General features: G+C 38.3%; 2 protein-coding genes across 3 annotated transcripts; one reads left to right on the top strand and one right to left on the bottom strand.

Moving 5' to 3' along the window:
• Nucleotides 1-1,121: 1,121 nt before the first annotated feature.
• On the bottom strand, nucleotides 1,122-23,641 carry LOC141913822 (disintegrin and metalloproteinase domain-containing protein 10-like). Of its 2 annotated transcripts, XM_074804986.1 has the most exons (19): nucleotides 23,464-23,641; nucleotides 19,201-19,345; nucleotides 18,105-18,226; nucleotides 17,338-17,536; nucleotides 16,606-16,720; nucleotides 16,274-16,486; nucleotides 15,640-15,786; nucleotides 14,787-14,991; nucleotides 14,025-14,197; nucleotides 13,245-13,440; nucleotides 12,796-12,955; nucleotides 12,459-12,575; nucleotides 12,098-12,182; nucleotides 11,731-11,839; nucleotides 11,488-11,604; nucleotides 11,187-11,326; nucleotides 10,232-10,462; nucleotides 8,368-8,421; nucleotides 1,122-5,886 (listed from the first exon to the last, which is right to left on the bottom strand). In XM_074804986.1, the coding sequence occupies exons 1-19, from the start codon at nucleotides 23,522-23,524 to the stop codon at nucleotides 5,758-5,760; spliced, it is 2,718 nt and encodes a 905-aa protein (XP_074661087.1). In that variant the 5' UTR covers nucleotides 23,525-23,641; the 3' UTR covers nucleotides 1,122-5,757. The 2 variants fall into 2 exon arrangements, with proteins under 2 accessions (XP_074661087.1, XP_074661088.1); XM_074804987.1 differs by lacking the exon at nucleotides 8,368-8,421.
• Nucleotides 23,642-25,516: 1,875 nt separating this feature from the next.
• LOC141914178 (galanin-like G-protein coupled receptor npr-9) lies at nucleotides 25,517-26,698 on the top strand. Its single transcript, XM_074805445.1, has one exon. It carries the CDS (start codon nucleotides 25,517-25,519, stop codon nucleotides 26,696-26,698), a length of 1,182 nt encoding a protein of 393 aa, XP_074661546.1.
• Nucleotides 26,699-27,903: the final 1,205 nt, after the last annotated feature.

Below are 27,903 nucleotides of genomic sequence, written 5' to 3'. Positions count from 1 at the left end.
AAATAATTTAAGAGCAAGCCACTTCGACCATGGGATTATAATTTAGACTATCATCAGTTAACGTCTATTACTACTACATAAAAATCTAACTTTCTTTAGAGGGGAGCAATGATTTGCTAAATCTAACTCAAATTTTATGAGAATGCCATTCGTGGACACCACATTAATCAGTTGTTAATTTCTTGCAGCTTCAGTTTGGCAAGAGATAGTTTTTACAGGTGATATACGTATAACACACTCAGTCGGGATAGGTTTCAGTCAGACAGGTTAACACAACAGGCGATACAGGTATAACACACTCAGTCGGGATAGGTTTCAGTCAGACAGGTTAACACAACAGGCGATACAGGTATAACACACTCAGTCGATATAGGTTTTAGTCAGACAGGTTAACACAACAGGCGATACAGGTACAACACACTCAGTCGGGATAGGTTTCAGTCAGACAGGTTAACACAACAGGCGATACAGGTACATCAGACTCAGTCGATATAGGTTTCAGTCAGAAATTGAATTGAGACAGACAGGTTAACACAATATTCGGGATGCCATGTTCTTTCCTCAGAGTCCCATAGCGTTAGGACTTACCATCATTTTTGCCCAACATGAATTCTTGTAATGCGTGTCCTGAACCTTTCTTTAGTTCTACCTCCCGATATTTACAGACTGGGGGAGAACGAACTTCACTGCTGCCTTTTGTGGTTGTATGAAAACGGCACATGTAGCCCGTGTATTGTGTATTTGTAAAAAGAATATTCTTTTATGAGTGGAGCTATTCAACGCAATCTGTAGGCCTTACACACCGATTGGACAAAGGCATCGAATAGCCTGAGTACAAGTATTCGGAGGCCAGATCCATTATCTTCAATGTTACTATCTTGTAGAGTCGTTGAGTTTTGAGCAAGAATTTGTTGTCCGACCACGCGGGACGTCTGAAAACTTTTTTGAGTTGGGTCGTTCCTCCCTGTTAGACCTTATCAAATCGCGCTCCCTGGTGTAAATTGATAGAATAAAACTGGAAACACGATTTAATAACAAATTGTTGAAAATGTTTAATTCATTACAATTATTAATATAATATTTCCAGTTTATATATATATATATATATATATATAAGCTGTACATTTGTAATTTCAATCATAATTAATTTAATAATAATAAATATTATCATCTTAATCGGCGACGAATTTCGATAAATACATTCGACAATTATTGATCCGTTATTCATTATCCATTCATTTAGAAAATACTTTATGCAATTACGTGTTACATGACATGCACACGTGTGCGTGTACACAATGTAGGTCACACTTATCAAAATTTAGAAATGTAATTCAGAAAACAAAAAAAAAAACAGATTTAAAGATGATCATGACTAAGATGATCATGAATATGTGGAGGACAATGTGGTTCAACAGCTCAATCGCAAGAAGACACTAGGGGAAATCTTTACAGGCTAATTTACCATTTAACTACATGTTGTATTAAGAACTGTTCAGTCAATACCCCTGCCCCACCGGAAAATCTGCTGTCTCCAGGCGACCCCCTCAGACAATTGACGGATGCGGTCTGAAAGAACGGTTTTAATCCATACATGGTTGTGAAATATTTACATATACATATTCTCTGCACGGCGGATCCATGGGCGCAGACGTTGAAAGGTACACAACGAAATGAAAAGGGCATATAATGAAAAAAGGGCAAGTTAAGTATCCACGCAGCCAAACCAAGGAAATCTGGGCTATTTTGAAATTTCAGTACATTAAAACATTCTATTTCTAAGCACTTTTAGCAACACATTAAAGAGAATATAAGCTGTTGAAATCTTGTGCCACAGACTGCTGTGGCCGGTGATAAGGAGCCCCGAAAAAAATATATTCAAAAGGCATGGGAAAATTCATCGGATCCGCCCCGGGTAGGGTCAATTTCTTAACGTCGACGTGGGAATGAAACTATTAATCATTTTTTACAAACCTTCCCTAGACAAATAAACTGGGACTAGCTGAATTATAATAGATTTAGAACAATACATTTTCGAAGCAGTTAAAACTTTCTAGTACTATCTAGTGGGCTTATGTACACAAAAAGGGCACATGTATAGAATACATATAAACATGTACATGTACACTGTACAACATGTTACATGTACTTTTTGACGTTGTCACGAAATATCAGAAAATAACTCTCTCTCTCTTTTCATATATCATAATCGTTTCAGAAAAGATGGCCACCACCACGAATCCACATTATGACATCATAGATTCAGTAATATACAGATCAGTGGCCAGTTGCATAGTCGTGGCTTAGACTTAAGTCCAGTCTAAGACCAACTTATAAGTTCTATAGCCAATCTAACATAAGACCAGTCTTAAGATTTAAGACTTTTGGACCTAAGTCACAACTGGCCCCAGACACGTAGGCTAGTAGTGATGTTGAGATAAAACCCCACTATGTACAAATTAAAGGAATTTCCACCATCGTCAGGTTTCCGTCACACTTGACGATGGTCTCTAGGGTGAGATCGAAACGATGTGTGTTGTAGAAATTTTTTGAAATAATTAATTCTCGATTCTAAAATTATTTGAATTTGTACATTAGCGTGGGTTTTTTATCTTACTATCCGTTCACCACGTTTCAGTGGTGGTTATTGTAAGCTAGTAGTGATGTATATGGAAGCGGCTGCAGCGGCCATCTTTTCTGGAAAGGTTATTATTTTTAAATTGTATATTTACAAGTATGCACCATTTGATGAACAGACTTCATCGTCTGTGACAGTTGAATACCAAATCGATATAAAGTCCCTCAATTACCAGGGTAGGAAACAAAAATTGCTGGGGAGGTCGTGTATACCCTTGTTAAAGCTAAAGGTCAAACCTTTGGAAATTGTCATCAACCCAATTAACTATCAATCGAGGCAAAATACATACGAATTACCCCTGGCATTTGAGATGAAAAAATATTTACTACCCCCTAAATGGTTCGTATATGGTTTCACTGTTATCTATGCAGTGTCGTCTGAGTTCAGCGTAAACTTAGCTTTGTTGATTTGAGGCATACAAACAAAGTCAGTCTTTAAACTTCGCCGCCGCCAAAAAATGAATTATGTTTACTGGTTTTTCATGAAGGTTGGTCAACTATTGCAAAACAACTTCATAACGTCAACAGATGCTAGATTGCGACGGCTTTTAATGGATAAATCATTCCCAAACATACTAGCACTTAATTGCCCATATCATGTTTACTATGATAAGGCTACATTTCGTAGAATTACTTACATTCTAAAATGGCAAAGAATCTCGTTTAGAATAGGTCATCTAAACGAAGCAGGCTAAATATATCGTGTAACAGTACGATAAAGCTGATAGATTCCATTCATTGTTTTATGAAGCTAGTTATTTCAAATGATACATCATAGATGATGGCAATATCCGGATATGTTTTTATATAGATTTATATGCAAGCATCGAACAGTCTTACATCCCCCCATCCCTAAATTCAACCCTCATTAAAAAAAAACAAACGCCGCAATTTTAGTTCAACCAGCTGACACACTATGGGCAAAGGTTCAATCACAAAAATGAATAAAATATTTCCCTTTCTCAGCTTGACAGCATTCGTAGATTTAATTGCTCATAGGTACAGTAGGCTCAGCCCAAGTCTGATACGTTCAACTCAAATATTTTTTGTGATACTATATCTGAAATACATAACATCCAACTCAGATATCACTCGCCAAGTCGGACACATTTTTACGGTACCAATAGTGATCGGACTTGAGCAAAAGTCTACTGTCTTAGAAATTAATATTATCTCAAAAGCAACCATGGATGCATAACATACCGTATGTTCATGAGGTTCGATTCTAGTTACACTAGCTTTCACAGACACACTATCATAATCTATCCCTTCCTTAAGAAAAGAGAATTCATACCCGCAGCATTCGCTCCTTTCATGAACAAAAACTTACATAAATGATGCTTATATGGACAAACGGAAAAGCCGGTTTCATGATCGAACAAGGAGAGCCTTTCAATGTAAACTGCTCCGGTCATGAATGAAACTGACATAAAGGATGCTTTTATGGACAAACGGAAAAGCCGGTTTCATGATCGAACAAGGAGAGCCTTTCAATGTAAACTTTGCACAGGGAAGTGTGATCACACTTCCCTGCTTTGCATAAACATATGCCTAATACTCAGAAATGTCAACAGTTCAAATGCGAGCCTTTTCATCTTTGAACATTGTTTACGAGACACAGGATGAAAACCAGCTACAGAATGAGATATTATTCTATATCAGCTCTATTCAGAACCACAGTTATATTCAATGAATTCAAAATAACCGCTTTTAATTCAATACCGAAATGAAATGTTCTATTAAGGTCTATGTCCGGTTAAATGATGGCATTTAAAGCTTCCTCGAGATTCCCGGTAAAATCTTTAACCATAAATGTGACCTCATGTAGGACCGAGGCTCAGCTTCTACTACGAGTTCAAAAGTATAAAATGACTTTTGCAATCGGACATCCTTCTAAACGCTAGAGTTTTTATCCTTACCCACTTCATAACACGAATGCCCGCTTAACATAAATCTACGGGTATTTTTCGATAATTTTTATACATACATTTCACAACAGCCATAATTGATTCAATGCTGCCACTTACACAGGGTAGATGTATATATAATAGTATACGGGTCTCGACAGCTTGCGACAGACACGTGGATTTTGGAAAACATTACATCCTCAGCAACGTTCAGTCATGCTGCCGGTTTATATACACTTTTTCTCCATTTGAATTAGACTGTCACAGTATTAGACAGTCACAGAATCAGAAAATCACAGAATTAGACAGTCACTCGTTTATGGAAACCATTACATATTTGAGTCTGGAACTTCTGGGTTAAAATGAACGATTTATATGTATCATTTGTATATCGGATGTAAAATATTACCATAACATTTTTTCAAATCAAATTTTATCATCTTAATGCCAAATTCGATGCATTACCAGCTCACAATATAACAGTCAAGGAAATCATAACCTGTTAGATCTGTTCACGTCAATATTTATACGGACAACATCACTGTTGTTTGGAGCTGGGTCCTGCAGTTCGTTTTAATTTAGAAACGAGTATAGACGCTAATATGTAATATGTTCCCATTTACACAAAACAAACGCTAAAAATTTGTAGTAAATTTTTCACAGTTGTAGAATTAACCACCAGACTCACACGTGTAGGATTAGTAGACCGTATAATAAAAACCCACATAGCACAGATTTAATAAATTTCACACCTAAGACGATGATCTCTAAAGTAAGAGTTCGGAACTTTACTCGTCATTCTTAATTTCTGATTCAATAATGTCTTGGTTTTAAGATTTCTAAATCTGTACGAGTTAGAGGTGGGTATTTCTTACGTTTCCATCGCCGTTTTTAAAAGTATAAATCTTCTAATATGAAGTTCGATTATGATTTTAAACTCTTAAAAGTCAAATCAAACTCAGTCTCTCTCTCGTTCTGTGTTATGATAATCTGTCATGTATTCTCATGATGGGTCACACGTGTATCACAAAATAATGTAAGCATCAATTTTTTCGTTAAAAAAAACAAAAAAAAGAATTCCGGCGCCGGATTCATAAATAAAGCCATGGCAACAATAATGAAAAGCGCAATAATGAAGATGATGACGATGATGATGACGTAGCTATGGCTGCGGTTTTTTTTTAAAGAGAGTAGTCTGTGTATAAACCGTTCGTTATACGCGTTGATTTCTCATTTCTATGTTCGTTCCAGATGGATGAGCGTATTTATCGCGACGTTTCTTGCCCTTCCCTGGGGGTGGACCACCTCGAGGAGGGGCGGGCCCGTACGGTGCAGGCGGCTCCTAAAAACAAACAAACAAATACAGAAATTAAATATCATATTCATATCGAAGACAGTCGTAAGCAACCCATATTCCGCCCATTAAAGATTATGGTGGTCTATCAGATGTTGATTTTGAGTAATTTTCACATAAAATACAAGAGCTGCGGTTGCTCAAAAGTTGGTTATAGTTAACCAGCGGAAAGTTGACATAGTGACAATTAAGAGTTCATTACGGTATTTATTTGGGGCTGCAGTTGCTCAAAAGTTGCTCAGAGTTAACCAGCAGATAGTTGACATAGTGCCATTTAAAACTGCATTGTTACTCTGGTATTAATATCCACTGGGTTATCTTTAACCAACTTTTAAGGAACTGGTCCCAAATGTTTTGTCCTAGAAAAAAACCTGGTGTTTAGCAGAGCTGGCGGTTTATCAGGAGGTAGTTTTTCAGAGGTTGACTGTTTTTTGCCAATGATATCATCAAATTGATAGACCCCGTGCAGAAAAGATGGCAGGCTCCATAGGCTACATCCCACAATGACACAAGCAAATTGGTATGTTGGCATATATCATTACACCATCACAAAAGAAATGGCTGCCTCCATAAATCCCCCAATGGCACCATCGAATCAACTGTGCGATGGGTACAAAAAGATGAAACCACCTCTACAAATTCAACATCAATTTCATGAAAGAAACAAAAAAAAACTTTTTTCCTAGTACCATTAGCCCAAATATACTGTTAGAATACTTTGCAATATAACTTATAGATGATCTAGTCGATACTGTAGTGAGAAGAGAAGCTTCAAAGTTAAAAGTTGACTGAAGTTCAGTATATTTCATGAAGTAAATTTCTTATGGATTTTGTCGTGGATTATGCCCTTAGTTGATGCTTGTGCTGCCCTCTATAGTTGACCCCTGTTAGTTATGTTTAATAAGTCGATACTGAAGCGTGAAACCTTTGAAGCTTAGAGTTATACATGTAGTAATATACGATCGCAGCAGTACGCATCGTGTTGCTAATCACTTTGAGATAATGATCATTAGAAAATGCCATAAGACTACAGGTTAATTAATATATCGTTATCAGAAAAAGCTTCAGTTTGATAAAATAGTTCATAAGTGGCAGGAAAATAATAGCATCAATGGGACAGATAGTTATGACGGACTGAATAGGCTCTCTGTGTCTCCGACCTGGTGAAATATTTAGTAGGCCCTGATACAAACTATGTTTCAAGCATTCAACCAAATGAAGTGCCTAACATTGGGATGGCAGGGCCATATTTCGTTGGGGCAGGAGGGGGGGGCAGTTGCCAATTCAGGAAAAGAGCTATTTTTATATCCTTTAGTTTAGAACTGCACTTTTACAGGTTTCTCTGCCCCCCAAAATTGAAATGCTAGGTGTGGTTCTGGATGACATGGTTTTTTTTTCTATTCTAGTCACTATGGATATCATCTGTATTCACTAGAGATGTCTATATGATGTTCATGCAGCACTACATAAGCTACAGAGACCTCTACTGGATTACCCCTAAACCACACATCAATCAATTAACATCAAGCAGTTGCCGGGCGATCTAACTCATCAGCGGGGGCGGGCCAAATGATGTTCAACTTTGTTAAATGGTGGCGCTGTAATCAATATATTAGCAATTAGGTGATCGTTACTTTTTTCCTAGATAAAATGATAAGTTATATAAATTTCGTTGGTTTTGGGGGTCACCAGTTCCACAGTGCTGCGAGATTAGTTTTAAGATGCAGGAAAATTAAAATTCAATGGTTCAAGTCCTTGAAAATGAATACAGTTGTCATTAGCTTTGGTCCAGTATAACTTGGTCCGAATAAAAATCAACAGAGGTGGGTCGCGCCCAGCTTGGACACAATCGCAACTGCGGAACTGGTTTCAGTACAATTTAGGTATCGTTCATATTTTAGTTTTTTAAAGCGAAAGATGGGAGATTCATGGTTCCCACTGTTATATGAATTCAAAATTCCCAAGTTTTTCCCAAGTATTTCATGGGTGATTTTTCAATTTTCCCAAATGGAAATGAACACATATCATCATCCTACAGTCAACATTTCAGTAGTGACTGGTTGATAAAGGTGATTTACAAGGGAAATCACTGAAGAAAGTTGCCCTTTGGCAAATGCAATACGTGAAATGTAATGAATTTCCCAAATATTTCCCTGATTTACCTTTTGATATTTCCAAACCAGGAATTATTATTTCTAAATTCCCAAGTTTTTCCCAATTTCCCTGTTCTGTGGGAACCATGGAGATTTGTTGATTAAAACATTATCAAATAGGAATCAAATATATTTCTATTGATTTTCAGGAGAGATTTTGAGTATCAATTTCTGATTCATACAGTTGAGATTATCAATTTCTGATTCATTCAGTTGATGAGAAAGGGATACGTGATACGAATATTATTACAGTAGAAAGGGTCGGGGCAGCAGGGATTGTGGATGAAGGTGAGATAGTTTAAAACAGAATACGTGCCACACGAGAAGGAGCCGGTCTCATCTTTCCGTCCGTTATATAATATGGGCCGCCCTGAATAAACATCGAAAAATATATAATCAACTATAATTACAACTTTACGTTGGAGAAGGGAGAGTCTTACTGCAGGATGGCCACTTTATTATATCTGACTTGCTTTTTCCCGACAATCCCCTGAAATGCTCGTTGTTTTCCTTGACTTTTTCTGCTAAGAATCCAATCAATTAACACACATTCAAATACGTACAACATAGACAGAAACTGTTTGCAACAAATTTAAGTGACTTTTTTAACGAAAAGAAACTTCCATAACTTGCAGGTAAGTGGCCACCCTGTACTGTCGCTGTAAGGTGAACTACATGGCGTAAATGACGTAAAATACCGAGTAACATAGTAACATTACCAGACCAACCAGGCTACCTGTAACAATACCAGTTTTCACCAATAATGAGAAATTTGATATCAGAAATAGACGCGTTAACACTTTACAGAAACGACGTACAGTAGACTCAACCTTGCATCATGAGGATAAACAGATATTTCTCCACAGAGTTGAGAATCATGGAACTCTGTAGCGCTGGGACTGTTGTAAATATCCCATTGAGTTTTGACCATAGATATCGAGTTAAGAAATTGGGAAAGTTGAAAGCTTTTTCCAAATGAACTGTAGTATATAGAATTAGGCCTACGTAGGTTCAGTACAGTTTCAGTTTATCGCAGCACCAGTAATATCTATGCAGGATATTTATAGATTAAAATCATTAGTTTACAAAGATAGTAGTGCCCATCAAAATGTTTGATGTAAATCTCTGAATAGCCAGAATTAAGTCATAAATAGATGAATTTCACCAAGGACTTGAGGGTGGTTGACCTGTATCGCATTAAGAGGAGTCGGTTCAAGTCCAGTATAGCGTGGAATAGTTCCCCGCTCAAAGATACATTTTTAGAAAGGGAGTAATTCGGCTTCGTACTTTGTCGGTATGTCGGTTTGTCGGTATGTCGGTATGACATAATGTCGTAAGATTCAATCAAACCAATATTGGCGGATTAATTCCAAATACCAGTCCAATGTGATAAGTCTCTGCTGGAACTATTTAATGCTATAATGGACTTGAGCCGAGGAGTCTACTGTACCACGAATTGTGCACGCCTTGTTTACCCGACCAACATTTCACATACACAAAGTAGGATTCAGTGAAAAGTGCTACGGATGAAGAAACGTCGAAATATAAACATAAGACGGTGTGACGTGCGGCGGGTGAAGTGCACGGAATACAGTCAGTAAGAGCGCGTCTACCTCGGTGGACGGAAATCTTCTAGAGCTACCGGCTGCCGTAACCCACGACAACGCACGGCGAGGAGACAAATAGACGATAGGAGAAGGATAAAAAGAAAGAAATCGAAAAAAATAGTTTATCAGATGTGAAACAAAGACAGTTCAGAAGAGGAAGACTGTTTTCAAAATTAACTTCGATTGATAGGGAATTCATTGATTACCAAGGCACTATGTGAAAGGAGATGAGGGATGTAGGTTTCATCTTGACGATTAGATAAACTGATGTTTCATGTCAAATTCAAATATACTACTACCATCTGCGATTTACTGAAAAATGATTATTTTCCAATAAATCTCTGAAGATCTCTCTCCCAGAGATCGGTAGAAGCATTTTACTTGAAACGTCAGTAAAACTGAAGATTTTCATTTTTAATCATCATCAAAATATTGTGGGTCGTTATATATACCACTGAATATACTGTGGGTTGTTATATATACCACACAGACAGCGGCTAGTCTAAACTCATTTTGGTTGTGGGGCTGAAGGGTTACGGGTTACTTAAGAGACTAAAGTTTACACATAATTACCTGAGGATAACCTCCTCCTCCACCTCCAGATGCTGCTGCTCCTGCTCGAGAGGAATGAGGTTGCGGTCCACCTCCTCCAGCCCCGCGACCGTGTTTATTACGCAGGCTGATTTTCTGAGCAGGTTTCATCTTCGGGTTTTGGGACGGGGTATGCACCGAGCAGACTTTTATAAATATCGCCATGCCGGCTACCAGCACTATAGACATGATCAACACTGCCCACCAGTATTTCTGGAAAAAAATTCAAAAATTCAAAAATAGCGAATTCCGACATTGGAAATCTTAGAATTGAGGTCGTTTATAGTTTGATCACGTGATCCCTGCCCCAACCTCTTCCCGATATTCACAGTCTCTCAGCAATCAAACAGACATTTCTGTTGAAACTATCGCCTGTTCATGGAGAGCGTCTTTACTTAATAGTTTGACTATTTACAAGGCGCTTTATAAATTCGTACCGGTAATACTATTTTATCCTATTCTAAGGATAAAATATGTCCGACTTGAAAGCAATTATCTCAATTATATTCAACCGATTGCATCAGAAAAACACTCAAAGGCTAAAAGATATCGATGCCATGTTCGTCATTTCTGTTCAGGATAAAAGTTGACCCAACCGGCCATCTATCTACCCTGTGCATAACTATTTTCAAAATCATGATCAAGCTAACAATAACGGACCCAGCAGCTATAGAATAGAAATGAACTGATTACCGATCTTATTGCAGTTTACAGAAGTAACCCGGCCAATTAGGAGAAACAAGGTATCGTTTTGTTTTAGCCAAATATCCATGTTCAACGGTAATCCCTGAGTCAGACTTGAGCGTGGTCAACAGGGACTGGTTCCAAAGTTGTGAGTAAGAATTAACTCTGACTTTAAGTTCATTTTCAGTGTTCTATAGAGTCACATTAAACTCAGAACTTCATTTACCACCCACGGACTATATTTCTCACTCACCTCAATCCAATCTTTAATTTCTGTCAGCGTTTGTGGATTGAAGATCATATTCTTAAGTCGAGCCAACGGACCATCGGCGTCGACTCCGCGACATTTATGAAACACGTCGCAGTAACCTTGGTAATTGTTACAAGGCGCACCTGAAAACACAACAATACTGACGGTTACAATTCAAAATTTATATAGTTATTTCAGACCTTTTATCAGTTCCACAGTAGTTAGAATAAAACCCTCAGTACTGCGCACCGCGGTAAATAGTTGAAATTCATCAATATTTCAGTGAAATGAAAGCGCCACCTACCAGCAGGGAGCTGAATAGCTTCCCCTTTTTTATATTTATTGATGAGGTCTTGCATATCGGGAGCAGCAGTTTTAAGATTGGGGTTTTTTGTGCTGATACAGTTTTTCGTGCCTTTTTCTGAAATTCACGGATAATGAAAAATTATTTTTTCGAAAAATAACAAGATCAGAGACGGAAGATAATTTCCCCAGACCTTCCCTAGCTCCAAAATCAAATTCAGCGTATTTCAATGGAGAAACTTACTCTGGCAAGCGACAAAGCAGCTTTCCGCCGAGTTCTTCTTCTGCGGATCGACTTTGATGTAACATTCCTCCCAGCCGGGAATCGTATGACAAATCGAACCGGAGCATTCCTGAAAACAGCGTTCCAGATTAAAGTAACACGTGGACTTTTTTGATAAATCAAATCAGGGCCTTATTTCACAGAAAAGTTTAACTAAAATTATTAGTGTAATCGCTATTGGTTACTTCATATCTTCATATCTTCAATGAGTACAGCAATTCAGATTTAACCGTTTTAGGCTTAAACTTTTTCGTGAAACTGGGCCCAGTGCGAGTCAGATTTTGAATGTACGTGTTGTGTGTCTGGTAGAATAGAATAAACCACTTACCCCGCCGAGACAAACTTGAGTTTGCGCGTTGCAGGCGGTATCGTTCGCCTTTGGCTTCGGTTTTGGACAATTGGCGTTTATACCAGTGCGAAATGAGTTAAAGAATGAAACAATAAGTTTATATGATACCAGTATTTGAAATTCATTGCTTCTCCCTCCCATCCTCCTTCGCTTTATCCTCCCTTTCTCTCCCTCCCTCCTTACATCTTCTTTCATTTCTCTCCTTTCATGGTCTCTAAGTAAGTACATACTTCAACACTACTGACACTCCATTCTTCATTTAAAACAACTTCTCCCCCTCCCTCTCCCTTCCTCCCCTTCTCGGTATAAAGTATTTGATTCATTACTGGTAAAAGGATATTCGCAAGTTGTCGGCAATGAACATTCAGTTTCTGATAGACAAGATTTATTTGCGCTTTTAGGAACCTGACTGCATGTCTGTGTCACTTTATCCAATTTACAACACGGGTCTTTAACACTGGAAACAGAAATGAGAAGTTCATCAGCATACTGACTCCATCATTGTAACTAATCATAATTTTACTGAATCGTTGAAATTATTGAGAATGAGAAGGTCGTCATTAGTAACTTATGATAATTTTACTGAATCGTTGATGTTATTGAGAATGAGAAGGTCGTCATTAGTAATTAATCCTAATTTCACTGAATCGTTCAAGTTATTCAGATGCGAGACTGACCTGCAAGTTGAACGGGGTTTAAGTTTACACGCTGTTGAGGGATCATTAGTTTGTCCATAGCAACATTTGTCCCTCTCGCACTCATCTTCACCGAGGTAACCGCAGTCGCATTGTTCACCTTCCTCCACTATTCCATTGCCGCAGTAAGCAACGTTACTTTCTGTAGCAGATAGAGACATAGAAAATCTGAGTACAAGATTATGAAATGACATAAATCTATGTATATGCATAAAATTTGCATAAATTTGCATATAGAATTCACATTTTCTCCCTATCAAAATAAGCCAAACTATGAATAACATAAATTTACATGATTGCATAAAATGTGCATATAGAATTTAAATTATCTTCCTGTCAAAATATACCAAACTACGAATAACATAAATATACATAATCTCATAAAATTTGCATAAATTTGCATATCAGATTTATTAACGAAGTTTCCTTACCGTCGAAGCAATTTCGTTTGCCGCTCTCTTTGTTCAGCACCGCGTGAAGAACTTCGGAGATGTTCGATTTACTGCACGGCGAAAACATACGATTGTTCGATTTATCGCCAGAGGTGGCGCTAGCGAACATTATATAATTACCGTTCGGGTTTTGTTTTGAGCTTGAGTAAGGGGTGCATTCATCACCGGAATCGTGCTAGAATTCAATGAGAGAACAAAATATGACATTTAGGGGGATTTATGGAGATAGCCATCATTGCTGGAATGATTTATATCTCTGTGTCAGATTGGTGATGATGTCATAAGGGGAATTATGGATGCAGCCATCTTTTTCTATATCTCAACATCAATTGGATGATGTCATAGGGGAATTTATGGATATGGAGGCAGCCATCTTTTCTGGAAGGTTATATTTCTCCACATCAATTTGACGTTAGGGATGATGTCATAATTTGATGATGTCATAAGGGGATTTATGGAGGCAGCCATCTTCTTCTCTATCTCAACATCAATTGGATGATGTCATAGGGGAATTTATGGTTATGGGGGCAGCCATGTTTGCTGGAAGGTTCATCTCAAGTCCATGTCAATTTGATGACATCATAGAGGGATTCATGGAGGCAGCCATCTTTTCTGGAAGGCTCTATATCACCACATCAATTTGATGAAGTCATTAGGGGATTTACAGAAGGAGCCATGTTTTCTACAATTGTCTCTATGGAGATCAATTTGATGATGTCATTAGGGGATTTATGGATGCAGACATTTTGAACGACCTACCGGTGAGCCGAAATTGTGGCCGACCTCGTGAGCGAACGTTAAAATGGACACTTTTGTCGCGACTTTGTTTCCGTAGTTCAGGAACGTGACGATTCCCGTGTTGTAACTTTTATAAACGACTTTTCCTTTTTCTTCGTACAACTTATTGATTTCGCAGATTCCTCCGCTCGATTCTGTAAAGTGAATCGACGAAATGAAAAATATCAAACCGCAATGGAAGAGAGGGAGCATCATCAACATCACAGGCGCATAGAGATTTAGGCCTATTGATTTCAAATTCCTGGTTAAGACAGAATTCCTGCACAAACGTTCTTGATCTTTTACTTTAAAACGTTCAACACTTTTGCTGCCACTGTTGTAGTAAAATTGCGGCACTGGAGCTAAAATTCCCTCATTTGATATTATTACATCTTTAATGTATTTCCTTACTCATTAATTTTGTAAAAATCTTACTGGAAAATAAATCATATCAAAACATGCTCAGGCTTTGTTCAAAATTGACCAATGAGCATCGTGAGTTTGTTCCCATTGCCAGAAAAATCAAGAACGGTGTCATTCCTGCGTGCCGGAAGAAGAAGGATCAGCAGAAAATATGGGATAAATTCTAGTGGCAATGATGGCTCATAGATCGCAGTTCACAGCGAACGTGTTAGATAAAAATTTCTGTTCCAAAAAGATCCCGACTTCAACAAGCCGTGTTAATTTCTCTTGATGATGATGATGATGATGACAATGATGATGATGATGATGATGATAACTTACTGCCAGGAGATCCGACCCACGCGAGTCCTAATGTTCCACCGCTGAAATCCCGATACGTGAAGATGTACGCCAGACAGTACATCGTGTGATTGTTCAACGAGTTTAAGTTTAAGAAGTTGCCGGCGTCGATGTACGGATTACAATACGGGTTGAACGACTGCGGAGTACTCGATCCCTGAGGACAATCTGTGTCCGTTTTATTGATCTACGCATGAAAAAAAGAAACAAACAAAATTTGTGAATATATCGTTACAAAAAATACATGTACATGTACGATAGAGGATGGCTACTTGGGCGTACTCTATTATGGCCTCCGAAGTCTCCGTCCGAAATCTCCAGTTGGCTCCACACAAAATCCGAATCACACCACCTCGACAGAAAGGAGGTTTTGGACTCTCCAAAAAGTCATGTGACCAATTATAGAGTATGATTGGAGGCAAACGGATTCTCCGATCTGATAAAGAGTACACCCCTTGAGTGGGAATTATGAAGGCAACCATCTTTCTGAAAAATCTACATCTCCAAATGCATGAGTGGGATTTATGGAGTCAGCCATCTTCCCTGTAATGGCTACTAGATCAATTTGATGATGTCATAGTGGGATTCATGAAGGCGACCATCTTTATGAATTGTCTACATCTCCAGATCAATTTTTGGTGATGTCAGAGGGAGATTTATGGAATCAGCCATTTCTCCACCAATGATTACTGTATTTGATGATGTCATAGGGAAAGATATGGAGGTGGCCATTTTCTTGCATCAAGCATATGAATATTGTCGAGGATTCAATGCATTAAAATTTTGCTGGTGAGAATTGCGCCAAGAAAGAAGAGACAGAGACTACCGTACTGACCTTGACCCTCCGTACGGCGAATGAGATACCGCTGTATCTTTTCGTACCGGCCGTGTTCACAAAAACGGTCGGTTCGTAAATATCTTTAATTCCCTGTATGTGAATACTGAATATACTCAATATTTCATTCCTCGTTTCCTCCGGCGACTGAAACAATGATAAGAAAAACAGTCTTAATTGTTGGTTTTGATGTACGAGATATTCGAAATTAATTACTAAGACTCTTGTCTATTTCAACTGTGTGTAAAATGGGGCTAAAAATCATTGTTTAAGTTTAAAGAACGATAACCAAACTCAAACGTGGTGAACGGATAATAAGATAAAAACCCGCTAGGCCTATGTACAAATTAAATGAATTTTAAAATCAAGAAATTTATATATTCGAAGAAATTTATTTATCATAAATTTCATGCTTTTAAAATTCTTTTAATTTATAGATAGTGGGCTTTTTATCTTATTGTTTTAGTTTAGTTGCTCATCTGTGCCGATCCTCGTGTATCGGTCAAGTTCTAATTCCCTGACTTTTCTCTGATTTGCCTAAATGGCCACCAAATAGTAATAACAATAACAATAATTATCATAATAATAATAATAATAATAAGAATAATAATAATAATAAACAGCTGAAACGTACATTTCTCGGTCTACCGTTGCTGTCTACACCGCTAACGTGATCCCACAACATCGTATCCGATTGCAAATACAACGGACAAACCTTCAATTTCGTATTCGTCGCGCGTTTATACCGATTGTTGCGTTGTTGCCCCGACGACGACGACGGCGATGTATACATATTCGCGTGACTCGATTCGCTCCGATGCGACGTGTGAACGTTCACCGATATTTTCTGGAAAAAAAAAAAATCCAACGTTTCGTTAATTTTTTTAGAAATTTCGAAAAAAATTCAAAAAAAAAATTACGAGACCACCCGTCGCAAATCCCCTAATGACATCATCGAAAACCTACCGGATTATTCGGATCCTCGACGACCGGTAAATTCTGCTCTCTTCGCATCCATTCACGGATATCGTCATTACCGCAGTGACCGAGAATTCCTCCGGCGGCGGAACGTTTCATTCGACTGCAACAATACATTCAATATCGGTTATTACCACGGTTTCTCATTGTCAGGTGGCGCCACTTGTTGATAAATGCCCAGAGTTTTCCCTGATTTTTCCACAAAATGACCCCCGATCGAATCAGATAAATTCATAGGTTTAAAATGTTGAAATACATTAATTTTTCATTAAATCACGTATTGATAAAGAAACACGAGGTCAATATCATTATCTGAATTCCCCGAGTTTTCAAGGTTTTTTTTGCAAGAATTTGTCAAATTCCCCAAGTTTTCCCTGATTGATTCCTTTTCCCTGATTGATTCCGCCCTGTTTCCAGGTTTTCTTTCAACAGATATCTCAACTTATATGATATTCCTAAAATTTCTCGATATTTTACAGGTGCTGCCATCTTTCAATAGAGATTTTGATTAATTTGCAATCATATATGCATAAATATACCACTTTACATGGTGGAAAAATTAATTAATTTTTCATTAAATCACGTATTAATTAAGAAATGTCAATAGCATTATCTGAATTCCCTAAGATTTCCAAGAATATGTCAAATTTTCCAAGTTTTCCCAGGTTTTCCAGGTCAGATGCGCCACTCCGATTGTTATTCATCATCCCGGTAACTCACCTAGATTCCCCATTGTTGTCGGGTTCACGTACGTCGCTCTCGCGATAAATAATGGAATGGAATTTTTTCCGACGATCGTCGTCGTCGCGCGGGAAATATAAATACGACTTTTCCACGTGGTACACGTCGTCTGGAGTACGTATGACCCCGGAGAATATACCGTTGAGCACCGACCCATAAACTTTACTATAAACATTTCCTGCGAATACACAATTACACACATTTACAATTACACACATTTACAATTACACACATTTACAATTACACACATTTAAAATTACACTGTTCCAGTTATGACATGGTATGGTTATGGCATGCTAACTAAATTGGGTAACTGGGTATGAACATAGCCTCATTTGTTTAAAGATTTCTAGTTGAAAGTTAAAGCAAATACAACAGTTCTATTTGACCAGCCTCACTATATATTCTCAACTGGTCAGCGGCCAGGTTAAAAAGTTGGTTTAAGTTAACCAGTGGATAGTTGTCCTACGATACTATTGGGGCTGCAGTTGCTCAATAGTTGGTTAGAGTTAACCAGTGGATAGTTGACATAGAGACTATTAAAAGTTCATTGTTACATTGGTATCTATCCACCGGTTATCTTTAACTAAATTTTCAGCAACTGGTAATTTTTCAGTGCAACTGGAGATTTTTAGTTAAAACTGGGCCCTTACAAAGCCCTCAGTTGATAATTTGACAGTTTATTCTGACAGTTTTGTAGTCCTTAATAAATTTCATCTTCAGAGAACATCGAAAGCTACACATACCCGCTAAAGTCCCTTTGTATAAAAATGATAAATCTGTTTTAGCGATGGTTTTGTCGTTCAGCTCTTCGTGGAAATCATCGGTAAATGAACTCCGATCGGGTTTTAATACCAGATTGAAATCTCTGCAATTCACAGAAACAGAAACATGAAAATAGTTACGACATTTTCAGGCGATATTTTATTCATAAATGATGGATGACTGAAGGGAAGGACGAGAAGGATATATTGAAGGAGGATATATTTCCTTCTCTCAGTACGGATGATTTACCACCCTATAAAGCTGGCAGTGTTTTACTAGTTCGAAAACTTTCACAACACTCGTGCTGCCATCTTTCAACAGATATCTCAACTAATATGACATTCCTAAAATTTCACATTTGACAGGTGCTGCCATCTTTCGATAGAGATTTTGATTAATTTACAATCAAGTATATATAAATACATAGCTTTACATGGTGGAGGGGTTAGTGAAGTGAAAACCCTCAGGGGCTGGCTTCATAGTTCAGAGACTTAAGTCCAAAATTAGTCTTAAATCTTAAGACTGGTCTCAAGCTGTTAGATATACTATTGAGTTAAGTTGGTCTTGGACTGGTCTTAAGTCTAAGCCACAAGAGTCATTTCAAGACGAACGTTAGTTTTATTGAAAATTCATGTTCACAGAATTTAATGTTAATAAAAATCAAATGGTCTTAAGTCTAAGCCAAGACTATGGAACCAATCCCAGTCTTAAGTCTAAAGCCATAACTATGGAACCAATCAATCCCTGTCTCAAGTCTTAAGTCTAAAGCCATGACTATGGAACCAATCCCAGTCTTAAGTCTAAAGCCATAACTATGGAACCAATCAATCCCTGTCTCAAGTCTTAAGTCTAAAGCCATGACTATGGAACCAATCCCAGTCTTAAGTCTAAAGCCATAACTATGGAACCAATCAATCCCTGTCTCAAGTCTTAAGTCTAAAGCCATAACTATGGAACCAATCCCAGTCTTAAGTCTTAAGTCTAAAGCCATAACTATGGAACCAATCAATCCCTGTCTCAAGTCATAAGTCTAAAGCCATGACTATGGAACCGGCCCGGGCAGGAAATCAAACGTACCTATTTAAAGCTTTAAAATGAATATTTAATTGTTGTTGATGCGGCTGTAAAGAGCGCCGAACTCTCTGATGTTCGCTGTGTACTGGATCTGTCGCGTACGATAAACCTTCGTAATGTAAAATACTATCCGTCAATTTACCACATTCTGCAATTGGAAATCAATAAAAAACAGTTGAATATTTAAAATTTAAGGGCCTTTTTAAAATTACCTGAAGTATGGATATTTTTTCAAGAAAAAAAAATTGGAGGTTAAAGAAAAAAAATGAAAAATGTAAAATATAAATTTTCATGATACAAATAGGCGTTTTAAAATGGAAAAAATTAAATTGATTTTATTCTTTAATTACGTAACTATTTGCTGCATTAAATCTCGGAAGGCACTGCAGAATGATGTAAAAATGGAGTGAAAATTGTGAAGAATTCCAAGAAAAAATGAAAAATAAAAAAAAATTTCATAATACAAATAGGCCTTTTAAAATGGAAGGGAACAGAAAAATAAAATAAAAATTAAATTCTTTTTTTTATTCAAGTATCTGCCACATTAAATCTTGGAGGGCACTGCAGAATCGAATAAAAATGGATCGAAAATTGTGATGAACTTGATTCAAATGATGGGAGAATTTACACACAAAAAAAAAACATTTTTGCAAAATATCTTTTTTAATTTGATGATTTTTGCAGAATTCTTTGAGGCCCATCCTTAGTCCGAAAATCCACGAAAATCACGCGAGTAAATTTTCATTTTATTCAATTACAGTTAAACACATCTAAGTAATGCAGTTTTCACTTACAACGACTGCTGGTGCTGGTGAACACTTTCAAAATGAAACAGATGCTATTAAATCTACGGATTATCAACATTATCATAATAATTATATATTAATATATATTAATATTATATCAACGTAAATATTTCCCAGTTTCAATAATGTTCCAGGCAAAATGGAATAAATACTAAATCGAACAATACCAAATATTCATGGCAATATTCTATAATACGATATGGTGAAATAAAGCACTTGGGTGGGGCTTATATTATCCAGACATAGACAGGCAATGTGAAGTACTGCTGTACACATAGGCCTAATACGTAGATGTCAATTTTGTCAAACCGACAATTATAAAGATAAATAGAAATCCGATAAACAAAAATAAACTGCCTTAGAATGATAACCATACTCAAACATGGTGAACGGATGATAAGATAAAATCCCACTATTTACAGATAAAAAGAATTTAAAAACAAAAATTTATTTATTCAATCTAAAATATATAGAATATACGACGTTTCGATCTCACCCTAGAGATCATCGCCAGTTTTTTAAAAACAAGAATTTAGGGATCGAAACGTCGTGTATTCTATATATTTTAGATTGAATAAATAAATTCTTGTTTTTGAATTCTTTTTATCTGTAGACAGTGGGTTTTTATCTTAAAAACAGTCTTGTGGTTATATTTAGCTGTTAGCGATATAAGTCAACACGAAAACCTGATTGGAAAAATAGAAAAAAAAAATTCGAATCGATTATGAAATAATATATGGACCTATTGTTCATCAGTCTAGTTCAATTAATGTTTATCAGTATATGGCAAGCTACGTGATAAGTTGCCCTGATTCTTTCTCTGCAGATTCAATAAAAATTATTATGACTCACTTCACCAAGAAGCAATTCGATGCTTTGTGTCACGGAATTTTCCGATTTCATATTGACCTTTTTTTTCTCCTTAACATTTACAAGTTGCTAATAGGCCTATATTGTCTCAAGTTCTAGACGGCAAGATTTCTGTTAGTTCTTAAGAAGTGAAGTTGTATTGGAATTGTTGATGTCTAAACGACTCCACCCTACTCGTACTGACGCTATATAAGACACAGACATTTTTCATTCCCGACCGAATTACATTGTATGGTAAATTTGATTAACTTTCCGCATTCAAGAACATGGGGGTAGAATTTTACCGGTCCCAACTTTACCGCAGTAAGAGACAGAGTCTACTGTATTTCACAAACTCTTACTCAGTATTTGACATCAACTCGGGGTAGAATTTTACCGGTCTCAACTTTACCGCAGTAAGAGACAGAGTCTACTGTATTTCACAAACTCTTACTCAGTATTTGACATCAACTCGGGGTAGAATTTTACTGGTCTCAGCTTTACCGCAGTAAGAGACAGAGTCTATTGTATTTCACAAACTCTTACTCAGTATTCGACACCAACTTGGCGTAGAATTTTACCAGTCTCGCTGAAACAAATCTCAGTTTCAATTCATTCAGTCTCTCTTTAAACTAACAAAACACATTACATCACTTCAGCAAAAATATCTTCACTCCATCCCTCTATCCCCACTGAGCGATATAAACAGGATATTAAATTATGAACCGGAGATCATGCTGGGTATTTTTATCATCCACTGTTAAGCATATCACATTAATTCAGGAAGCAGTAACATATTATGAATACTAAAAATCAAATAAAACAACAAAGTTTTTATACCTTAACAAATTGTGTGTTCAATGATAATATTTGGAATTGCTTCCCGATTGCAGGAGAGTATGTTTAATATACATAAAAACATATTCAAACTGAATATCGTTAATCAACTAAACCAAGCCCGCTTCATGTCAGGGTAAAACAAATCTAATAACAATTTAATATATATACATATATAAACATGAATATCGCTACTAAAACCCGCTTTATTTCGGGGTAAAATAAAGCAAACCGATTAATTTTGTTAGATAAATCATGTCTATATCCCAATGGGTTTAGAGGGAGGGGCACCACCGATTCACCCATATGGACTACACAGTCCATAAGAATTAAAAAATATGCCCAAAGAATATTTACTTTAATGGAACTATAACTGAATCATGATTTTAAAAAGAAGTAAGGCTAAAAAAATTGATACCTTGTTTCTCCGCTCTCCTGAGCTTAAATGTTGACCCGGCCGGCCGCCTATCTACCCTATACATTACTTTTTTTTAAATCGTGATCAATTTTACCATAACAGACCCGGTCGCTATAGAAATGAACTGTTTATAAATTTTATCATATTTTACAAAAATGACCCGGCCGCTGCGGAGAAACAAGGTATCATTTTTGTTTAGCCTAATGTACAGGTTAGATAGGCGTCCGGCCGGGTCAACTTTTAAACTCAGCAGAAATGAGAAACAAGGTATCAATTCTTCTAGTCTATGAATCTAAATCATTTCTCAAGATACTTCATGTTGCAAATAGGCCAAGTACACATGACTAAGTTAGCCATTAGTGGCTTTTCTTATAGTGAAAAATGACCTCAAATTAGAATTACTCAACAGTAACACTTAAATACAGCTATGACTCATTCATTCATTCATTCATTAACAATGATTCTTTTGAGGAAGTTTTTATTGTTTGTGACGTTCGAACAACTTCAAATAAAACCATAAATAAATAATATATATATATACACTTATAAACACACATACAGACAGACGGATAGTACGTATTTATATTGTCACATGCGTGACGTACCAGTACTTTAAAACCCGTTTCAAATTCGTATTAATTAGGGGTCACCTCATGTAAGAGAGACATATCCGAATAGGGGCGGGGGTCACCTCACGTAAGAGACATAAAACATATCCGAATAAAAGGTTTAAATTTGTTTATCCATTTTCAGAATATATTTAGTCTTTCTCTGAATAATAATATCCACATCGATCATCAAATTCTAATTCAGAAAGATTGGATGGTATGGCGGCTGCTGGAACAGTATAAAAGGGCTAAGACAGCCTAAGTAAAATATATTAACCAAATTGTAGGGTTTTCAAGGGATAGAATTGGAATTGGGACTCATCATGATCTTTTGGCCAGTGTAATTTTCAAAGAAGTTCTTTGAAAATGACACTGTCTAAAAAAAAATCTGAATGAAATGTACCTTCGAAAAATAGATAAAATTGTAACCCTCAAACCAAAAGTTATAATTCTTATAGTAAACATTAAACTTAAGAGGGAAATATCTTAAGATGGAGAGAGCACCTTACATGGAAGTGATGGTTCGAATGACATTGAAATAAGAGTCTCAAAAACAAAACAAACGGTTACCTAAAAATCCTATACTTGACACAAAAATGATTTTGAAAGATATATGGAAGGAATTGATGGGTAGGGAGCTGATAGGTCAGTATGTGCCGATTCTGTACACTGACGATACTCAAAACTCGATCGCAAAAAAAAAGTAAACAAACAGGGCTGAATGAATGACGACAGGGTGGTGCCTTACCAGTGCGAGTTAAACCCAGTAATCCAAGTAGTAAAACGGCGCACACATCAAACACCAACATGACGGAATCTACAATTAACACCACTAACTAATTATCCTAATTACGAGCGTCCGTCGCGTCTCTGCGAAGAAATCTCGGCGAAATTCCGACGAATTTTCGCAAAAATCGAAAACAAATCCGCCATGAACCAGGAAGTGAATGACGTCACGCGAGCGACCTCGCTTACCGGTGCAAGATTCAAAGCGATTTTATATTATTTTCGTTTTTAAAACTAGTTTCCGCATTGAATTGACGATCTTAAATATATAACCCCTCAAATATAGCCTTCAGTTCTTTTATTGTTACTTGACTACATATTTATAGATTTTATTACGTAAATTTGAATTTACTCAATACAGTTTGAATTGAATTGCTAAGTACCACCCGACACCGTCCGAAACGCGACTAAGAAGCGGGCCGGTCGATGTCGAAAGGTCGGGCTAGATCTATTTATGATGATGCCGATGTGTTTAGTGCGGGAGAATTATTCGCGAGATTTTCTTCAAAAGATTAAAAACGTGGAAAATGAAAATGTGTTTGTTATGGTTGACTAAAATGTCTATGATCGATTTTTTGTCCTTTGATTAGGTTTTGGGGAATTTTTTTTCATCCTTCCATGCAATACATCGATGAAAATGTGTTTGTTATGGTTGACTAACTAAAGAAGTCCCTGATTTATATTTCTACAGTGATAATAAAATTTACCAAGTGTTTCGACCCCGCTGGGTCAGAATATTGCAAATTGCCTCGAGGTTTGATTTCGTCCGCGATTTACGAACTAATTTCTTAAATATATACGTAATAGTAATAACAGCGACCCCTGCAGGCAAAATCAAACATCATTAATTGCATCATCGTTTGTAAGTGTGACCATATAGCCAATATTTATAAGCAATTAAACGTTAATATGTGAACGCCAGGCGCAAACATGTCAGTTCCGGATGGTCACTTGACCCGAGGTCCCCACTGAGAGCAGACAATCGAAGTCCGGAGGCCGCAATATGTGCTAAACTGCAAATAACCTCTCTATCCTTCAATCTTCAATAGTCAACGGATGTTTATTGTTGCGTGCCGTATCCATGCCAGCGCATACATTTTATCGACTGATTTGAAATTGTACCTATCCTTTTAAAGATGAAAAGATGATTTTGAAATTTTATCGATCATTTGTCATTTTTCGAATGTTAAGGGGTAAGTAGTTCAAAAAATGTTAGAGTAAAGCAGTAGATCGATACTATGATATCTATCCAACCTTTGAGCAACTGGACCCAAGATTGTCCGCTTTGAGTTGTGAGTTTCAATTAGTGGACCAACATGACGCAACAATTACATAGTAGTTCCAGATAAGATGGCTCAAAACACAATTCTACCAAATGACAAATAAATACACTTCTCTGGGAATTCGGTTGAATAAGTGTTGAAATGAGCCATCTTATTGGCAAGTCAGGAGATCGACCGCCCACCAATCGATTTCGCCGCAAGCCACTAATCGAGCGCGGTTAATGAACTTGTGAAGTTTTAATAAGTTGCAATGATTGCAACTCAGCGGACGGCTGGTAATTGCGATTGCGGTGTCCAATGAGATGCGATCGCCACGCTGGAAGGAGGGTGGGTTATTGCGATTGTGGCCGTTGTGGCCAGTGCGATACGATCGCCACGCTGGACAGACGGCAGGTGTCTAGTGTCACGCTGGACGCGCGGAGAAATTCCACTGGATGCAAAAGAAATAATCGAGAATGGTAAACTGTAGTTGATTCGCCACAAGAAGCAGAATGTATTATCACCGATTACCGATGGTTGCAAAATAAGGTATAAACAGTTTGCTAATTCGAAAGGTATGTCTAGCATCTTGCTCTTAGTTAGATAGTTATCACTAGCATTATTAACCAAACTTGTCAATTATCAATTCTATTCAATCGGGCAGTTTGACGGCACTACGAGACCAATTTACAGTTCCAACCGAAGCTTTCAAAAGGACAAAGCATAACGGACAAAACACAACGCGCGCGCGAAATGAACGGAACGACCCTGACTCGGGTACCATGGGCTTACGCCTATTGGAATTACCTGCCCGTGTCTCTGAATAGCGTACCCTGGCAAGCGACTACCTTCGTCGTCTGTCTGTCCGCCATCATACCGCTAGGACTCGTGGGGAACGTCATCACTTTCGCGGTGATGACGTTCTCTAAGATGCGACGTCACCCGTATTGTGTTTACCTAGCGGCGCTGGCCGTTTCCGACTTCCTGAACGTCGTCGCGCGTTTAATATTCTACATCAACCTTGTCACAGTCCGGATCACCGGTAGCCGCGAAATACCCATACCCACAGCCACCGGACCGTGGACGTGCGCGTTGACCAGTTACCTCTACTACACCACTACGTTTCTAAGCACGTGGATCGTCGTCGTCATATCGACCGATCGATTTTTCGCCCTTCGCTTTCCGTTGCTATACCGACGGCTTGGTACGCGACGTCTGGCCGTACGGATAACCATAGCAACGGCCGTAGTAACGGTCGTGGTGTCGTCGTATTTGCTGGTACCAGGTGTCGCTAATATCTACGTTCAACCAACCGGAGCGTGTTTATGGTCAACCCGCACCGATCGAGCCCACGTGATCTTCACCACAGTCGTTATCAGTCATGGCCCTCTATCGGTAGTTATATTCACTAATGCGGCGGTCGCCTGGTCGCTCAGAGAGAAAAAACTTTTCGCCAACGGTGGCGCTGCTAGCGGCGGTGGTACCGGCGATCTAGACCGGAACCGGAAATTGGCCGTGCGCCGTGTGACGAATCTAATGTTAACCGTATCGATCACGTATATCTTCTGTTCGACTCCTGGCGCCATCTTGGCAACAATATACACCGTTAAACCGGATATCCCGTACGTAGCAACCGCTTGGGAAATGTTTCTATTGTTGTGGGATGTAAACTACTCGGTGAATATCGTCTTCTATCTGGTGACGTCACGGGAATTCCGCGAGGTCTGTTGCAGCGGCTGTGTGTGGTGCCGCGCACGCGCGAGTTCCAATCGTCGGATGGTGGTCGGTAAACAGACGTCGTATAATACATCGGAGGAAGAAATGGCGGTAGGTGGCGCCGGTGCGGTGAGTGGGGACACCGGCCTGACGGTAGGTGGCGCCGGTGATTACAGTAACAGATACCGCACCGGTCAAAGCGATGAGAATAGATACTGACCAATTCCACAATATTCAGGGCTAGGTTTCATAGATGTGGAAGAAAAATAGTCCCTGGGAGCATTTTGAAATTTGTCAGTTATAACCATGGTTTCTCATTGTAACTATGGTGGTTGTCACCCAGATTGAGGATTTAACCCAGGGATAGCTTTGATACTCAGTCTATGAAACCAGGTCCAGGGGAATTTGCATAAAAGTTAGTGGGTGGTCGGCATAGTGACAATTAAAAGTTCATTGTTCCTTTATGGTATCTATCCACCGGTTATCTTTTGAACAACTGTGTATTATACAGGACTGAATTGTGCCGAAAATGCACGAATATGAAATGAAGGAATAAATTCTACATTTGGGAACTGTTTTCTTTATCGTGCTATCTTATTCTGAGTGATGTGTCGGCTACTGCGAGGGGAGATTCCCATTTTGGTCTCTGTGCTGTCCTAGCTACTGGTCGAGGTCTGTTGCCCCTCCAGGGTTTAGTTAAGGATGCGACGATCTTCTAAAAACCAATAATTTCACCAGGAGAACTTTAGCCGTTCGTCTGAACGCATCATTAGTCGCGCAATAGACGAGAAAGTTGGCGCACGAATCAACGGCCGTGAGACCGATACCGACCTTACGGACGTACATCAACGAAACCGCGTGTCCGTACCCTGGCACGTGAATGACCTTCCTGAAGAACATACGATCTAACACCGACACCGATTCGAACACGACGTAAACAGCCACGATAGCGAATACCATTCGCAACGCTCGTCGCTCTTTCGCAATCGCCATAGATCGCGATGATGATGACGTCACCGATGACGTCATCATTTTTGTTCGCGTTGCATTCTGGGCGATCAATAAAACGGTAAGGATCGAGTTCGTGGCGATCAGCGCGATCATGGGAACGAGGGCGGTGATCACGAAACCAATCCATGACCTCATTTCTCCGCTCCACTCACCTATATAAGGGATCTTCCTGTAGTAGGGCAGATGAGACTGGCGCATCAATACGTATGGACCCCATTGGCGGCAGCGGACCGTTTTAAGCGCGTACTTCGGTAACAATACCGGCAAGTACATAGCAACGCCTAGAGCGCTGATGATCGCTATGACGACGTGCAACAATCGCCGCGTCCAAAACACGCGAGATTTCAACGGAAACGAGATTTTAACGAGACGTTCAACGCTGAGTAATGCCACGCACCAGTTACGCATCAGTT

This window comes from Tubulanus polymorphus, chromosome 12 (assembly GCF_964204645.1).
Source record: "Tubulanus polymorphus chromosome 12, tnTubPoly1.2, whole genome shotgun sequence".
Lineage (NCBI taxonomy): Eukaryota > Metazoa > Nemertea > Palaeonemertea > Tubulaniformes > Tubulanidae > Tubulanus > Tubulanus polymorphus.
The sequence above is the reverse complement of the archived record's forward strand: the minus strand, read 5'-3'. Positions and strand labels throughout refer to the sequence as shown.

What these genes read in the sequence shown, in the direction of transcription:
- LOC141913822 (XM_074804986.1), bottom strand. Translation starts at nt 23,524, where the DNA reads ATGTTGGTGTTTGATGTGTGCGCCGTTTTACTACTTGGATTACTGGGT. An exon ending in TCGAGGATCCGAATAATCCG is followed by an intron (nt 16,487 to 16,605) that starts GTAGGTTTTCGA and finishes TTTTTTTTCCAG; the next exon opens with AAAATATCGGTGAACGTTCA. An exon ending in GTGGGTCGGATCTCCTGGCA is followed by an intron (nt 14,198 to 14,786) that starts GTAAGTTATCAT and finishes TTCACTTTACAG; the next exon opens with AATCGAGCGGAGGAATCTGC.
- LOC141914178 (XM_074805445.1), top strand. Translation starts at nt 25,517, where the DNA reads ATGAACGGAACGACCCTGACTCGGGTACCATGGGCTTACGCCTATTGG.